General features: G+C 39.5%; 1 protein-coding gene across 4 annotated transcripts in view; it reads right to left on the reverse strand.

Moving 5' to 3' along the window:
- Window positions 1-2,595: 2,595 nt before the first annotated feature.
- LOC137290806 (sodium-coupled monocarboxylate transporter 2-like) overlaps window positions 2,596-18,841 on the reverse strand; it is a 121,118-nt gene continuing 104,872 nt past the window's right edge. For 2 of the 4 annotated variants that reach the window (XM_067821939.1, XM_067821940.1), the window contains exons 8-17: window positions 10,149-10,286; window positions 9,345-9,480; window positions 8,706-8,794; window positions 7,668-7,780; window positions 7,287-7,360; window positions 7,081-7,167; window positions 6,773-6,969; window positions 6,159-6,259; window positions 5,951-6,030; window positions 3,457-4,739 (exon numbers count right to left, since the gene is read on the reverse strand). In XM_067821939.1, the coding sequence (XP_067678040.1) occupies window positions 4,653-4,739; window positions 5,951-6,030; window positions 6,159-6,259; window positions 6,773-6,969; window positions 7,081-7,167; window positions 7,287-7,360; window positions 7,668-7,780; window positions 8,706-8,794; window positions 9,345-9,480; window positions 10,149-10,286 (1,102 nt within the window). In that variant the 3' untranslated portion in view covers window positions 3,457-4,652. Of the gene's footprint in view, window positions 4,740-5,950; window positions 6,031-6,158; window positions 6,260-6,772; window positions 6,970-7,080; window positions 7,168-7,286; window positions 7,361-7,667; window positions 7,781-8,705; window positions 8,795-9,344; window positions 9,481-10,148; window positions 10,287-18,841 lie in introns of all 4 variants that reach the window. The other 2 variants (XM_067821942.1, XM_067821941.1) reach the window with 2 other exon arrangements.

Here is an 18,841-nt window from a genome sequence, read left to right on the forward strand (position 1 = left end):
TTTCGAAAAAGATGATTTGGAAATGGTTCAAGAGGAATGTTCAGATCAATTGGAAATGAAAAACATAGAACTGAAAAGGATGGAAATAGAAAGGGAAAATGAGTGCGTGAGTTTAGGTTTACGGCGCACTATTCCAGCTATATGGCGGCTGTCTGTAAATAATCAAGTCTGCACCAGACAGTCCAATGGGACCAGACAATCCAGTGATCAACAGTATGAACATCGATCTGCACATGCAGATGACATGTGTCAACCAGGCCAGCGAGCCTGATTACACGATCCCGATAACCGCCTCTTACGACAAGCATAGTCGCCTTTTATGGCAAGCATGGGTTGCTGAAGGTCTATTCTACCGAGGACCTTCACGAGTCGAAAAAGAAAAAGACATATAGAATGAAAACGTTTGAGAAACAGAAGGAAAGAGAAAAAGAAGAAAGAGAAATGAAAAATTGAAATGGAGAAAGAAATAGAAAGGAAATTGAAAGAGTCAGAGATAGAAAATAGAACTGTGGCAATTGGAAATTGACAGAGAATTCTTCTCCTCCCTGAAATTCTTCCTCTGTTGACATTGCAAGGCATGCTGGACCGGTACCCCTTTTAATGATAAAGAAGTAGACAAATATATTCTGCATTTTGAAAAAGATGCTGAAAATCTCAAGTGACCAAGGGAGTCGTGGACTATTCCACTGCACACTGTTGAAGCGCAGAATTCTTATTCAGCATTGACGACACAGCAAAGCTCACACTATGATCGTGTGAAGAGAACACTTTTGAAAGCTTAGTGTAGTGGCTGAGGCTTATCGTCAGAAGTTCAGAAATGCTTATGAAAGGGACAATGAGACTTTTGTAGGGTTTGCTAGAGAAAAGGAAACATTGTTTGATGGGTGGTGTGGATCTAAGGAAGTCACAGAGATGGTTTGAGATAGTTTTGATGAAAGATTTCAAGTAGAGTGCTCATTCTGATCCTAAGACGTATTTGGATGAACAAACGGTTGATGACTTCCATGAGGCAGCGATGTTGACAGATGATTATGGTCTCCGGGCAATTTCAAGTTTTCTGGCCAAACGGGCTTTTCCCAGGGTAACACTGCAGGACATGCAGTTTATAGTGGCGTTAAAACACGTTCAAATTCTAGTGGCAAGGAGTACCATACTTTTCAGTCTAAGCCTCAGACGACCAGTGGTTCAGATCCTGTTTGAGCATATTGTAAGACGTCAGGTCAATTGATTTATGCATGTTACAAAGGCTAGTTCAAAACTCAGGCGGCAGGTTCCTCAAATACTTTTGTGCCCATCGCACCTACGCCTTTCATTCCAGGTGGTGCTGAGGAAAGTTTTGTTTGTGAGAGTAAGTCCCCAGATTCTGTAGTTCGGAATGAGTTTTTGCCCTTTGTTTATAAGGGTTCTGTGTCACTTATGGGAGAGTTATTATCTTGAGGAATATTGGAGGTCTTCAGTCTTTGATTGTGAAGAATATTTTGCCTTTTTCTGATAAGTCTTCAGCGAACTTAGATGTTTTGCTTCAAGGTGTAGGTGGCAATTATTTTGCTCCTTTCAATTTTGTGAAATTGACTTCAGATCTGACTTCAGGTGAGGTGAAAGTTGATGGTCCTGACTCTCTCCCAGTTCCCGGTGTCGATTTGTTGATCGGTAATCAATGTGCACATCAACCTTCTCTCTCCTACTTACTGATTACCATTTCTGCGTCATCATTCCACCTTCTATATAAACTCATTCTGCATATTGTTTTCATCACTATCAAGTTGCACATCGACCTACTCTGCTCAAAACACTCATTGGCAATCCAATGTCATCTGGGCTAACGCAATGAAGTAATTGTACATTTACTATGTGCAAATACCTAGCATGTTGTTCCGTTCAGTATATATGATTCATTCTTAAGATTTGAGCTGGAATAGTGCCTGAGATGAACTGGTATCTTGACACATTCTGACAGAAAAAGGTAATTAGATATGTGGTGTATCAATAATGTCTCAATAATGTATCATATTGAATGCAAACCTGTAGCATGTCTGATCCATGTTTTATCATGACATATTAATATACATGGAGAGTGTTGATGATACGTGAATATTGTTATCACTGAATATATCCCTCTCACCACTGCTACGGCTTTCTCATATTGCCGATAAATTTCGTATTTCCACTCCAGTGTGAGCTACCATTCTAATCACTCTGCAACAATTTGTATGGATTTGCCGAAACTTTCTGGGTGAACCCATCATTTCAATTTGAAAAGCTTCCTAACAATTTTTACATCATCGGCTGCAGATATTATATTTTGAACATATGTGCATCATTTCCTTCGACGTTCACCTATGATTACTTCGCCCAAAGTACCCGTGTATTTCAAGTCAAGTATTACAAATGTATCTACATATATCATCAACATTTCTGTGAATTTTCAATTTCCCATTACCAAATGTAATATATCATAATTCGGTTGTCTCCCTTAGAAAATATAGATGCTAATGATTTTGAGATATAATTATTATAAAATTCTTTCCATAACATATGCTGCTTGTACAGAACCTGTTTCTCAATTCACTTGTACTCACAACATGAATTAATAAGTACACTTCCTCTTTTATGACAGTTACATTCAGATTGTCAATCAATAAATAAAGCGTTAGTGAAATGATTCAGTTTTCTCCCTCGGCTGTTAACGTACAGCTGTCAGATTTGTTATTTGCATGTAATCTTTGCATAAATACATGGCTGAGACATATTTCTTAACGTTTAATTAACAGTAATTACGTAAAAATGTGTGCACTATGCATTTTAGAACCAGACTATGAAAACAAAATGAAGCGTTAGTAGAATGTTTCAGTTCTCTCCCTCGCAGCTGTCGGACTTATGATTTGCATATCTCACCTGTAAAGTACATGACAAGAACATATTTATCATCTCGTAAGAGTATCAAAACAGTAAAAGGTGCATCAGTAAAATGTTTCAGTTTTCTCCCTCAGCCTTTAACATGTGTACACTTTAAAATATACAGCGGTAAAGGTTCCGGCATTGTATCATCTTTTAAATTTGTCTCCATTACATAAATTCATTGAACAAGTACACGTTAGGAACTTATTTCTCATCTCGCTATTCAAACAACATGAAGTAGTAAAGTGTACTTCATCTTCAACGGCAGATACATTCAGATTATCAAAACAATATTTACATATTCTGTCCTCTCTAGCAAGTCCTCCCCTCTGACCTGTTTCAACAGACAAATTGTGGGTACCACATCTGAATCTACTAAAAGCTGTTCTTAGAGATTCCTTTTAGGAGAGAGTGAGAGACATCAGCAGCACCTTGCTCCTGCCAGATTATATCAAAGTCAAGTGTGTTCAATATTTGATACTTGTTGCTCATGTGTGTCACCAACTCGATCTAACTGACACAACATCAGATAAGCCTTAGCATATCTAGTTGTATACATTTTATAAATTCTCAACCAGTATTTTATTAGGTTAAAACGGTTGTTACACGCAGGGGATATCTTCTCAACTCTTCAAATAAAACTGAAGGTGGAGTGTTTGAATTCACATGAACATTTTTTTTAGAAATTTACAGTGGACATTTTCCAAAACCTGGGCACTTTCAAAACCCCAAACTCTTGATGATAACATAAGACAGGAGAAACCAACCTCTCAAACAGAAACATAGATTCCTTAATGTTAAACTGAAATCTTCTTAAAAATCCAAGTAAAATATACAGAGCCTTTTCTCCCTGCTGTGCTAGGGTATGTCTGACCAAACGTGAGCTCGAGAACTTAGGGGTGAACAACACTCCAAGATACTTGTAAACTAACAAAAGGAGTGCAATTATAATGCCACTTTTCCTTCTTTGTTATTACACCACATCTTCGAAACATGATGGCTTTAGTTTTATCTAACCTTCAACCCATATTATCCTGTTTAACAGTTTATTTAATGTTATAGTCGTCCCACAGAGTCTCCAGCATTAACTATGTCATAAGCAAGCATTAACAACTCAATACTCATTCACAAAAATGTCTTTGCAATTGTTTGACTTATAGTTATCAACCATCAATCAGGAATAAAGTGAACAATAGTGGACTTATCATACACCCCTGCCTGGTTCCTTCGTACACACAAAGTACTCAAATAGTGAAGACTTATTTAATAATGACAGTTGCCTTTAATTGACTGTACAGAGATGTTAAACAGTTTGTCCCTCACACCTCTCTGCAATAATACATATTTCCAGAAGTGATGCTGGACACTATCAAATGCCTTTGAAAAGTCTATGAATAAACAATAGCAACGCTCTTTACACTTTGACAAACATTTCTGTCTTAGAGATTGCAATGCAAAGATATTATTATCCATGGTCTTTCCAGATTGTTCTTCATACTGTTTGTCCTCCACATCACACCAGTTTGAAAACCTGTTGTTCAATATACAAAATGTCATATATAGCATATGCAGTAATTAAGGAAAGTGACAAAGAGTTACAAGGGAAAGTACACTGCGGCAGTGATAAAGATTAGGAATGCAGATTAAATAATAACAACTAATCTCATATGGCTTGGCTACATAGTGTTTGGTTTTCAAACATATTTGGACAATGGCTGTCCTGAATTGAATAGTAGTCGCAGTGTACAGAGAGTTCAGGATGTGATGGATGATTCTGCCTGTTGTTCGTCAAGCAGACCTGTGGGGTCCTCCATATCGGTGTCTGGAGTGCTGAGAGACCTCTGCAAAGAGCAATTTGATATCAAAACTGAGTAATTTGTCCAATACAGCTAACAACAACGTCACCTCATGTGGAAGTACACAGCTGCAGATATCCACTTGAATTTTCGGTTATTGAAGCACCAATAAACATACACTACTTTCGCTACCTTATCACACGTTTAGATCGTGTATTGCTTTCAAGCTGGAATATTTGGTCCTTGACGGGTTTTTTTCATGCAGACAGCGCATTATAAACATGACGAAGCAATAAAGGTAAGCAATATCAATGTGGTGAAAACATTAAAAGTGTGTTCATGGACATTGAAACAAAGAAGCTCTTATTACATATATTGAAGTGAGTGAGTGAGTGAGTGAGTGAGTTTAGTTTTACGTCGCATTTAGCAATATTCCAGCTATATGGCGACGGTCTGTAAAGAATCGAGTCTGGACCAGACAATCTAGTGATGAACACCATGAGCATCGATCTGTGCAATTGGGAACCGATGACATGTGTAAACCAAGTCAGCTAGTTTGACCACCCGATCCCGTTAGTCGCCTCTTACATATATTGAAGAAATTCACCGGAATAGTCCTAACAAAGTTGACCACACGTTAGTTTTATTCATAGTGATACACATAAAAGGATGTATATATGTTTAATACTTACAGTTAGATAATATTCATTAAAGTCAAAGGACAGTTAAATAAATAGATGATCGCACTGAAGTTAACGGTACATTTTACCAACAGGCAACTGATCACCAACAACTGAAGGCAGATCACTTTACTGGGTTCCACGGGGACTTTCAGTTACTGGCTACCTGCATGGGCCCTGTCATCATCTCCCCGGATCTTATAAGATTGTTGACTATCCAAATTAAGAGAACATATGTTCTACGATTAAAAACCAGAGCAGAAGTGGCACATTGAAATGGTCTTACATACGCTCTTCGGATGACAACATGTTTACATTACTTCAACTCCATACGGGGATGTGCCGCTTATAATCGCACTTACCAAACTTTATCTACCAATTTAAATTTCAATAAAAAATCGGATACAAATCTATTTCCTTTTAAAGGCATAATCTTATAATTGCACGATTATGTTACAGATAATATTGTGATAACAAGTGGGAAAGACAAAGTAAAAGCAAAACATTTCATGTTGCAGCCACAAAGAATTATGTGTAAGGCTTACAAAGCTGGCTTTGTGTTCTTGTGTTACTTACCATCACATGTTCGTTAGCAGGTTTCTGTCTCCAGAAGTACTGTCTTACGTAGAGAGGGTTGATGTTCGCCTTGTTACCACCTGCAGGTAAACGACTCAGTGGTAATATATATCTCCAAAAGCAATATGAGGAAAGGAAGGCTGCGATATTTAGCAGCTTACCAATGATGTATTTACAACGGATACATTCGGCTGATATGGTCACATACCTGTGGCTAGACTGACAGTAACTCCCAACACCTGCACGATGAGAAATCCGAAACACTGATAAAGAGTATAGGAGAGGCTGTAAAAGTTGTCGAGTCCTGACCTGTCAAGAAAACACATAAGAATTTGGTTTTGTTCTAACAAATCAGAATAACAACGCTGTGAGCTCCAGTACATCCTGGGATAAAACATCACGTCATTGTTGTTGGAGGGACGATACGGAATGCATTATTATATAATCCATTTATGAGCAGACTTGTAGTTTTGAAATGTAAAACAACATTTTTCATATGTCCATTTTCCGGCAACATAGATTCCACTGGGAGTAAAAGCCAACATAGCGGCGAAATACGAACTTATCATTGAACATATCATTGAACATCAATCGCGATACCAGGTGTTTTCTACCCTTACTCATACAAGATAAATGGTGAACCAGACATTTTATTGTTGAAACACCAATAGACACCACATCCCGTGGTATTACAAACACGTTTTTTCAAATACATCTCACTAAGACATACCCAGACACTTGTTCCGAGGACGCGGAATGTGAATATGCACGTATACTATCAATGAAAACCATGTTTCCTCATCAGAATATCTACATGCTTACCCAGTAAATATCTCCTGAGTATGATTGGTCGAATTTAGTATCGTCATGGGTTGTGGCAGAGTGAGGTTGACATTCAGGCAGTGATCTGTCGGGGCAGAGGGGAGAGGCGGTGACTGCCTCACCCCTGGGGAAACACTGGCACCGACCACCAGCCACGTTAGAAAGCTCAATCCAACCAACAGTGCAGCAATGGCACTCTGGAAAGATTTTGAAATACTTATTAGTTACAAAATGTTTGTATATATGCATGTATTATCCTCTTCCAGACAAAAGGTATATGTAACAACATATTATCAATATATACCTACTCTTGTATTAACAAATGGGAAGAGGACGCCGAGGTAAAACAGACTGCTTGTTGGCCCAGAAATAATTGACGAGGCACTGAAATAGATCTGAAACAGAATCTTTCTTTTCATTTCAAAGATAGCTGCATATAGTATGCAATAATACAAAAGACTCAGACACAAATACGTGTTAGTGAGAGAGTAGCAATGTTTAAGTATATTTTCACCTGGAGTATTGTGATGGATTTAATGGAGGCCACATATGTCGCCAGGCAACAAATCAAAACTCCCCACGCCACCACTGAGGAGAGAAAAGTGAAGACATAGTTATCAATATGCGGATGGACATTTTCGGGTCTTTATTTCAGTGCATCTCATCTCCAACCTGTCACGACTTTACGTAATCCTTTTTCAATATAGAAACAGTTTTATTAACATCAGGAATGAAAGGACAGCTTGCCTGTTTCCTTCGTGTAATTGATCTTAGAGATATTCGAATAAGGTAGGCTTCAGTGTACCATAATATAACCATTCAAGTGTCCTTTTGTTATACGTAGGTATTTAAACCTCCACAACTATACTGAAACATCCTTTCTGGCTGGTTCCACCTGCTAATTTGACGACAGCCATTTGTTTAAACTCCGACATAGAAGGACACTGGGGCTTTACAAAGTCCTCCCATGTTATGTTTGACAGAGCTGATAGTCCTGACGACAACGAACTGAAACATATGAAATAGTGTTAGCAGCTAGTCACAACATACCAGTACTAAGTCAAGTGGTATGACGTTTTATATTTTATGTATGATTCTAAAATCCCTCGTTAGAAGAACAACAGAGATGGCCCTTTTTCCTGTGATAAAATTTACCTTTGGAGTTGTGTACAGAATAAGGATTAACGTCTCCGGTAAAGGTGGACCTTGAGTTGGAAATGCAGATACATGTATCTTTATAATTCATACGCTGTGCCATTCAGCGAGTGAACCCCATCTTCAGCCTTTCCCAAAGGACTCTATTGATATTGGCTAAAGCAAGGGGGGCATCTTCACCAGTATCCGGATCATAAGACTGCAGCGTTCTTTACACACATAGATTATTAGTTCAGTTCTTCATATTAGTTGACGGTGTTACACATGATCAGTAAACACACGACACAAATAGTTTCCGTGGAGAGGTAGTGAATAATAGCTCTAAATTTGAGGAGAAAATACTGAACAATTTTGGATTTGAAGACATACATTCATAAATTTAAATGTCATCAGGTTAGCTATTTAAACTGTGTGGTATTTAACCCTTTAATATGTCTTGCAACTTTTAGCTAACCATTGTGTAGAACATATATGGGTACTTTCAAAACATTCAGTAAGTCCACAACAAGCAGTTATCATTACATTTTGTTTTGCATACATTTCGTATTTTAGAAAGATAGATGGATAGATAGATATAGGATATTTATATAGAGTGCATATATCCACGCACTAGTGCATGCTCAAGGCGCTGGTATTTTTCCCTCAATCACTGGATGTCAATCTCAACAGTACAAATGCACTGACGTCTGTTATCTCCTTTAGGTTAATCAATAAAACAACTAAAAATGTGCTGTTATCGCTTATCTATTGGATTACATTGATAGCATATAATTCTGACCTGAGAGAAGCACTGAAGATTGCTGCAAGAAACAGGCCAGGCATTCCTGGCAGGTTCCGGAAAATGTCGATGATCATGAAAGGTAAAATCTGTAGAACAGTAAGGGGAATAAATTGAGGTTTACATATGCAAAGCATTATGATCATAGAATCTGAGGTACAGCAGAAAATGCACACTCTTAATAGAAGAATCAACGACACATCATAGCTGGCAGACAGGAATGTGGTATGTACCCACAGATACAACATTACCAAACTGCTAAGAATTTGCTTTGGAAACTATGAAAGTTCCAGCAAACCTCCATTTACAGTTTATGAGACGACCTTTAATGATCATTGCAACGGTTCTACGAGTGAGTTTTGTTTAACGCCGCACTCAGCAATATTACAGCTATATGGCGGCGGTCTGTAAATATTCGAGTCTGGACCAGACAATCCAGTAATCAAAAGCATGAGCATTGATCTGCATACGTGTCAACTGCGTCAGCGAGCCTGACTACCCGATCCCGTTAGTTGTCTCTTACGACAAGCGTAGTTGCCATTCATGGCAAGCATAGGTTGCCGAAGGCCGATTCTACCCTGGACCTTCACGGGTCGCAACGGCACTATGAAACAATCCCAATCAAAGAGAATCATGTACCTGGTCGGGGCTGTCGATTTGGTTTGATGCAATGGGATCACATCTTTTGTAGTCGTAGTAACTAAAAGCCACAAGACCGCTGAAGATTGTGAGTGATCCAAACACCAGAGAGCACGTTAGCCAAAGCAGCATCGCCCTTTCAAAGAGACATATAGTTTTGCTTCTTTCACAGTCACGACACACGTATATATTTGTATAAACCTTAACTTACGTAAGTTTAGACTCTCTTACAACACACATATATGTCATGTATAATAGATATACAATGTCAAGATTGATTTCTCCACTAACTTGAGTGAACCTACTAGAGATGAAGTGCACGAGGATCATGCATTATTTTGCTGAAAAGCATGTGCCCTTGTCGTACATGTGAAGAGCTGCGTTTGCTTGTTAAGTTTTGGAAAGTTTTGATTTCACCATCATTATTTAAATCACGCCAATGATCTGTTGAACGTTACGAATTCATTTTACAATACATCGAATCAAATGAAAACAGTGTTCTTAAACCATACCCTTAGCAGAATATTTTGCAAAATGTATAGTGTAGATTAGTTCCCTGAAGCATATGGCTACATTTATACAACTAAGCCTAAACTTAGCCTAAACTTAGTACATAACACGGCATAATTGGCTTGCATAACGTTCATAAATGCAGCACACAGACATCCAGACATACATACCTTTGTACGTACGTGCTGCAAAACAAACACACGCGCACACACACACATACACACAAACAAACAAACATAACTACATGAACGTGCATGCACACACACATACATACTTAGATAATTGCATACACACCATCTCGCGTGCTTGAGTGACTTTGTTGACGCAATGCGTTGAATGAATGCAGGTTGCACGAGCCAACCCATTCCAGCGAATACCCTGGCCAAGCCAACGTTCCATACTGTATGGCGGATTGTTGGGTCAATATCAAATCTGAAAGTAATACGGCAATGAAGAGTTCCTTCATGATCGGGGTGGAATCTGAAACAAGGTCCAGATTATTCCTAGCAAGACACATACCCAGCTTTTCTTTACGGTACACAAGGTCAGCTATGCAAGAAAATGTTATGTTCGTCTTATGATGTTCAATGTCCGTAATCCTCGTGGTGGGTGCTGGGCAACGCTGAGAGCCGTTCACCCCCGTTGTGGACCCGAGGGATACTTGGTCCACCAACACTTTTGCCGTGGATTGCGGCCCTGTGTCGGTGGAGGAAGGGATCCTGGTGGTTGACGGCAATAGGGGCCTGCAACCGCGTTCCTGTTGCCTAATACACCACTTTGGCCCTGACTTCACCTAGACGGTTGGTTGAATGGGTCCGGTTCAACAAATCGGCTGGTCATGTCGAGCCCTATGCATCACTTGTATTTGCACAATAACCTATATTCTGAATGAACTGTATTGTTACTTTTAGGCTTCGACTCTTTTGATTTGTCAAGCATTACTTTAGTAGAAATATTTCAGATATAAATTTGTCTGGAGTCTACATGCCCAGAAGGCGATGGCTCATGGGCCAATCTGGTAGGATTTATCTTTTGGGGATATTTTCCTGCTTGAGTATACCCTCCTAGTATCGTTGGTGCCGTGTGCTGGAGACCCGCATACAGTAGGCATCGTCCCCGTTGACACTCCGTGGTGGGTGGGGAGCTAGGAGAGTGAATCATATCTAATACCAATATGGCACTCCCACTGAAAAAACGTTCATATCAATCTGATGATTAACTATCTCCTGAGGATGAAATTCAAGAAGTTCTCCCAAATCCTGATCATATTGGTCATGTCAGCACCAAATGATGGTCCACTAAAATTGAATCCTTTTGCCGTTGCAAAGGGTATAGAAGGTTTAACTGGCGATATCAAGGAAATCAAGAAGCTGCGTTTTGGATCTCCTCTTCTGATCGAGTATAAAAAGAAAATCCAATCACAAATACTTCTTTCAACCAAATCACTGGCTAATGTTCCTGTGGAGGTTTCCCCTCACAGGACACTCAATAGTTGCAAAAGTATTGTCCGTGATGTGGGACGTTGCCGTTCAGATATGGATGAGAGTGACATCATTTCAGAATTACGTTCACAAGGTGAAACTGCTGTTAAGCGGTTCACTTCCAAAAGAGAAAATGACATCATAAAGGCAAATACCTATTTATTTACATTTGGTAATTGAAGGCTGGATATTGTCACTTAATAATCCCCTGAGGTGCTGCAGATGTCAGAAATTTGGCCATGACGCTAAATCATGCCGCAGCCCGACTGCTTGTGAGTGTGAAGATGGCAAATTCTGTGATAAACTCCAGCGTGTGTAACCTGCTCTAGAAATCATCCTTTCTCGTCCAGAACATTCCCTACATGGGAACGCCAGTAAAACAATTCGAAAATAAAACATGAACGTAATGTCTCTTTTTTGGAAGCAAGGAAACTTGTACCAGCTCTTGAAAAACCGGCACCCGTGAACGGCCACCTCCTCGTGGTGGGTGCTGGGTAACGCAAAGAGCCGTTCAAACCCCCGTGTGGACCCGGGTCAACTAGGTCCATAGCACCCCATTGCTGGTTGCAAGGAGCAACCGAATTGGGCAACCTGTTTGCCGTGGGTTGCGTCCCGTGTCGGTGGAGGACGGTAGTCTGGTGGTTGAGGGCAGTAGGAGCCTGAACCGTGTTCCTGTTGCTCAACACACCACTTCGACCCTTACTTCACCTAGACGGGTGGTAGAATCGGCCCGATTCTATCAATCGGCTGGTCACGCCAAGCCCTGTGTATGGACTTGTACGTCACTCATGTACGTTAAACATGTACGTTTAATTTGAAAATGTTTTACATTTGGACTCGGTACATTTATACATATCAGATGTCAATGATTTGCAATGTGATGTTTTGCTCTTTGCCTAGAGTCTTATGCCAGAAGGCGGTGGCTCATGGGCCAATCTGGTGGATTAGCTATTTATAACTTTTCTGCTGGAGTATATCATCCGAGTATCCTTGGTGCTGCAAGTTGGAGACCCACTTGTTTTTAGCATTGTCCTTGTGATACTCCGTGGTGGGTGGGGAGCTCGGATGATGAACCTTAAAACACTAACTATGGCTTCCGAAACCCCTATGACCAAGAAAAAACGTCCTCTTGACATGGATCCTGATGTTAATGATCAAAGACCGTCCACATCTATTGACTATTGGCCACGTTTTATAGTACTTGAGACTGTTGACAAGACTCCCTTGAAGCTGAACCCTTTTGCTGTTTCAAAAGGCGTACAAGGCATAGCAGGAGATGTTAAAAATGTTAGACGTTTGCGTACAGGTTCACTTCTTATTGAATGTAGTAAGAGACAACAGGCAAATAACCTCCTGTCAACTAAATCTTTTGTTGGCATTCCCGTATCAGTCTCTGCCCACCGAACGCTTAACACCAGCAAAGGCATAGTGAGAGACCGAGACCGCCTTTTTGCTGATATGCTGGAAATTGATATTGCCTCAGAGATGAAGGAACAAGGTGTGTTGTATGTGAAACGTTTCACTACCCGTAAACACAATGAGATCCAACAAACAAACACCTATTTGTTCTCTTTTTCTTCTCCGACTGCTCCCACATCAATAAAGGCTGGTTACTGTCAACTCAAAGTGGAAACGTACATTCCAAATCCATTGAGATGCTTCAAGTGCCAAAAGTATGGGCATGGCGTAAATACCTGTACATTGTCTGTTGTGTGCGCTCACTGTGGTGAGAAAACACACACAACAGAAGATTGTGACAGTGATTTTAAGAAATGTACCAACTGCTCAGGTGACCATTCATCTTCATCGAAACAGTGTCCAATCTGGAGAGAGCAAATGGAAATAAACAGAATAAAGTATACCCAAAACATCTCTTTTTCTGAAGCAAAAAAACTGGTGAAGAGATCTGATCTTCCAGAAAGTTATGCTACAGTAGCAAACGCATCATCTGTGCGCAGCTCTAAAATAACAAAGTCATCTACAAGCTGCCAAACTACCTTGACTTGGGTCAACAGTGACTCTCCACAACTTCTATACCCAGCTATGTCATCACAGACTGAAGAATCACTTCCTGGAACATCAAAGTCTTCTTCTGATCATAAATCATCTTCGCAGTCACGCACTGAGTCTCAATCTACAACTGATAGACAACAAACTGCTAAAGGTAAATCTAAGCCTAAGCCTGATGTTTCAAAACAACAAAGTGGCAGAGCTCCTAAGGGGTCACAAAATAAAGTTCAATTGTTTAATAAATACGGGTCTCTTGAAGACATGGACGTTTCTGAAAACGTCCATTCTAGGGCACATAGCTTGTCGCCCTCCAAAAGAGTGCGGGGTAGATCCCCAATAAATCCCCCCAAAAGATAGTTTATTCCACTAATATTGTACAGTGGAACTGCAGAGGATTGAGGACTAATTTACATGAATTACAGCTATTAGTCCAAGATTTCACACCTTCAGCGATATGTCTCCAAGAGACATATTTAAAGCAAACAGATACATTTGACCTTCGTCATTTTAATGCATATCATTCTTTTTCACCTCCGGGTGATAGAGCTACTGGCGGATCATCCGTTTTAGTCAAACAAAACGTTATTCAAAGCCCTGTTTCACTTAATACTAATATGCAGGCTGTTGCAGTGAGAATTACCTTACACGTAGCGTTTACGCTATGCTCTCTTTATATTTCGCCGTCTTCGACGTTCACTAAAACTGATCTCCAAGCTCTATATGACCAACTCCCGAAGCCCTGTATTATAATGGGAGATTTAAATGGGCACAACCCACTCTGGGGTAGTGTAAATACAAACACTAGAGGTAAATTTTTGGAGGACTTTTGTTCTGACAATGACTTATGTATTTATAATGATGGTTCCAACACATATTTACACCCTGGCACAGGGACGTATTCTGCTCTCGACTTGTCATTGACAAATTCCGAACTATTAAATGAATTCGAATGGTCAGTCCACGATGACCTGTGTGGAAGTGACCATTTTCCTACTATATTAAAAGCTGTAACTCCATCTGATGTTCCTCCATCATCAAGGCGGAATTTTAAAAAGGCTAACTGGGCTTTGTATGAAACACTGTGTGCTGAAAAATTTAAACCTGAACGTTTTATTGACGTTTCTGATACTATCAAATCTTTTTCTGATGAACTGAATTCCATAGCTGATGAGTGTATACCAAAGTCCTCTGCAGTTCCACACATAAGAAAACCATGGTTCAACGATGAGTGCAAACAAGCTAGGAAGGCAAGGAAAAAAGCAGAACATTATTTCCGTCGCCATCCTATGGTGCATAATTTAAATAAATTTAAGATTTTAAATGCTAAAGCACGGCGTACTTTTAAACAGAACAAACGCCAATCTTGGCAAAATTATGTATCCAAAATAAATTCTCGGACACCCATGTCCAAGGTATGGAACATGGTCCAGAAAATCAAAGGTAAAGGTACTAAATCTACTGTCCATCATCTTAAACATGCAGATCAATTGCTTACTGATAAATCAGATATTGCTAATAAACTGGGTGAAACCCTTGCTAAACACTCTTCCTCTTCAAATTATGTACCTAAATTTCAGCAATATCAAAAACAACAAGAAAAGAAAACTGTTAATTTCAATTCTGATAATGGGGAAGATTATAATGAAACGTTTTCTATTCATGAACTCCATACTGCTCTTGATCAAGCTCATGACACTGCTACAGGAGCTGATAACATACATTATCAACTCCTGAAGCACTTACCAGAATCCTGCCTAGAAACGCTTCTCAATATTTTTGATGATATTTGGACATCGGGTAACTTTCCTCCGTCATGGCGTGACGCCATAGTAATACCAATACCTAAACCTGGACGTGATCATACGGATCCGTCCAATTATCGACCTATTTCACTAACTAGCTGTGTTTGCAAGACCATGGAACGCATGATAAATAATCGACTTGTTTGGTACTTGGAAACAAATAATCTTATCACAGATATACAGTGTGGTTTCCGTAAAAACAGAAGTACTGTCGATCACTTAGTGCGACTGGAGTCATTTGTTAAAAACGCACTGATTAATAAACAACATGCTGTGTCTATCTTTTTTGATCTTGAAAAAGCATATGACACAACCTGGAAACATGGTATTTTGAGGGATTTACATGACTTTGGTTTGCGAGGTCGTTTGCCTCAATTTATTGCCAACCTTTTAAATGACAGACAATTCCAGGTCCGTGTGGGTTCTACCCTGTCTGATCATTACAATCAGGATCAGGGTGTTCCACAAGGCAGTATTTTATCTGTCACTCTTTTTAGCATCAAGATCAACAGTTTGTCAAAAGTTTTAAACGATTCAATTGATGGATCGCTTTTCGTGGATGATTTTAATATTTCTTGCCGAGGTAAAAATATGCATACTATTGAACGGCAACTGCAGTTGTGTTTAAACAAAATAAATAAATGGTGTCTTGAAAACGGCTTTAAATTTTCTAAATCGAAAACTAATTGTATACATTTTTGCAGAACATATAAGCCACATAAGGACCTTGAACTGTCTCTAGATGGCACTCCCATCAAAGTTGTAAAGGAGGCCAAGTTCTTGGGATTAATTTTTGACTCGCATTTAACGTTCCTACCACATATCAAATCCCTCAAAACTAAATGCCGGAAGGCACTTGACTTGTTGAAAGTCGTTTCAAATTCTAAATGGGGAGGGGACCAAACTACCCTCCTGCAACTTTATCGATCACTGATCCGGTCAAAACTTGATTATGGCTCCATTGTATATGGTGGAGCCTGTAAAGGGAACCTGAAACTTTTAGATTCTGTTCACCATCAAGGTCTAAGACTTTGTCTTGGCTCCTTTCGAACTTCACCTGTTGACAGCATGTACGTTGAGGCCGATGAGCCATCTCTTGAACAGCGACGTATCAAATTAGCTTTACAGTATGTAACAAAATTATATTCCAGTGAGTCTTGCTGCTGCCGGCATTGAGCTGGAAAATATAGCTCCTTCCCGTCTTCTTTCTTCTCCTCCTTGGCAGTTGGTTAGGCCCCAAGTGGACCTAACATTGACCGCATTTAAAAAATCGGAAACTAATGAATTACAGTATAAACAAGAATATAATCAATTGAAACATAAATATAGCAGTTATAAATCCTTATTTACAGATGGGTCCAAGGACGGTGGCGCAGTAGCTTGTGCCACTGTCATTGGATCCAGAACAATATCTTCTAGATTACCAGACAACAGTTCTATTTTTACCGCTGAGGCTAACGCCATATTAACAGCTCTTAAATATATTCTAAGACGCCATAAACATAAACAATATATAATCTATTCCGACTCTCTTTCTTGCCTTCAGGCGATTAAAAATCTTTCTTGTAAACATCCACTTTTAATTGAAATTATTGAATTATATAATGATCTTGCTACTGGCCAATACGACATCGTCTTCTGTTGGTTACCCAGCCATGTAGGCATTTCAGGGAACACAATGGCCGATTTTGTTGCCAAGGCAGCACTCAACAAATCTGTGACACCACTTCTTCTTCCATACTCAGATTACAAAGCGAATATTAGAACTTATATACGTGATCTGATGCAAAGGAAGTGGGACACCCAAGTAGGTATAAATAAATTACATGAAATAAAACCGTATATTGGTTACACCTACTTGAGCTGTCAGTCCAGATTTGAAGAGGTCGTTATGCGACGATGTCGTATTGGTCACACCAGATATACGCATAAATACCTTTTGAAAGGTGAGGATCCTCCGTTTTGTATCCCTTGTGATGAAAGAATCACGGTCAAGCATGTCTTGCTTGACTGCGTGGAGTATTCCATCACAAGGGATACCTATTTTAAATCACGTAGTATGAAGGACCTTTTTACTAATATCAGTTCTCATTTAATTATTGGATTTTTAAAAGAATTAGATTTATTAAATGAATTGTAAATAGATAATTTTTATTATCGGAAGTTTAAATTGGTAACTGTGCTTGTTGGTGGCTGTATCCTCAAAGGGGGTTGAAGTATTGTAAAACTATTGTCCTCCTGAGAGGGTACGTACGTCCACAAACATTTAAAGTAAATTCAAACTTTCCATGTTTTTAATCGTAGAATAAATGTCTTTTTACTGAATGGCTAGATTTCCCGAACTGCTGACTCCTGAGGGGATGGTGTAAATCCAGCTAGGGTCCATGCAGGTAGCCAAGGTACTGTAAGTCCCCATGGTCCCTAGTATGGTGATCTACCTTCAGTTGTTAGCAATCTATAGCCCATTTTTATCTTGTATTGTCCTCTATAGATAAATTGTTTTAGGTATAGTTACTAGTTTTATACTCTACTCTGTGATATTCTAGTTGTTTTACTGTCCTTCGTTGACAGGTTTTATAATAGGCATATAGTTCATTTCAGAATTAAATGTTCTCGTCACGATATGGCTGAGATACTGCCGATGTGACGTTAAATGTTAACTCACTCACTCACTCACTCACTCACTCACTTGAAAAACCAGGCACATCTTATGCAGCTGCCTCAACTCCAACTTCTAGACCGGTTTATTATCAGTCAGTTGTCAAACTGATTATATATGGATGGAGTCCTCTACTCCGATCCTGACTTCACCTCATCGAAAGTCGTCTATTTCTTAATCTCAAATGGATGATCCATTTACAGTTGTGTAACCCTCACCAGTGACGTCAACAGTGAACCCGCAGTCGGTACCAAAACCATCGTCTGATATGAAAACGCCGACCAAACAAATAGACCATTCTAATCGTCCTGATCGTATTCCAAACGGTCAGTGTGACCCTGTACGGATACAGAATCGTTTTAAAACTTAGAGGACATGGATGTATCTCCTCTCCCTCATCGGCGCAACACCAGTAAGTCACCTAGAAAAGGGAAACACAGATCCCCTGTACAGCCACCTTTAACATGAGCGTTTCTAGTTTAATTATTCAGTGGAATTGCAGAGGTCTTCGGACCAGTTTCAATGATTTGCATTTATTGATACAAGATTATAAACCATTAGCAATATGTCTACAGGAGACTTACCTTAAAGAAACTGATAACTTTGATTTACTTCAGTACAGTACCTACCATTCCTTCTCCCCACAGTGACTAAAGCTACTGGTGAATCTTCCATTTTAGTTAGGCAGGGTGTGATTCATAACCCTGTTTTACTTTATTCCAATCCTCAGACTGCTGCAATTAGAATAACTCTGCACATTGTGTTTTCTTTGTGCTCTCTTTACATTCCCCCAACACCGTTGCTTCAAATAACTGATCTTCTAGCACTTTACGACCAACTTCCAAAACCCTGCATCATTATGGGTGATCTCAATGGCCATAACCCACTCTGGGGTAGTGTGCACACAAGCAATAAAGGGAAGTTACTTGAAGAGTTCATTACAAATAATGATTTATGCATTTATAACGACGGCTCACACACTTATCTACATCCTGGGTCCGTCTTTTGTGGAAGTGACCACTTTCCTACAGTTCT

This window comes from Haliotis asinina, chromosome 7 (genome assembly GCF_037392515.1).
Source record: "Haliotis asinina isolate JCU_RB_2024 chromosome 7, JCU_Hal_asi_v2, whole genome shotgun sequence".
In the NCBI taxonomy this organism is placed as follows: Eukaryota; Metazoa; Mollusca; class Gastropoda; order Lepetellida; family Haliotidae; genus Haliotis; species Haliotis asinina.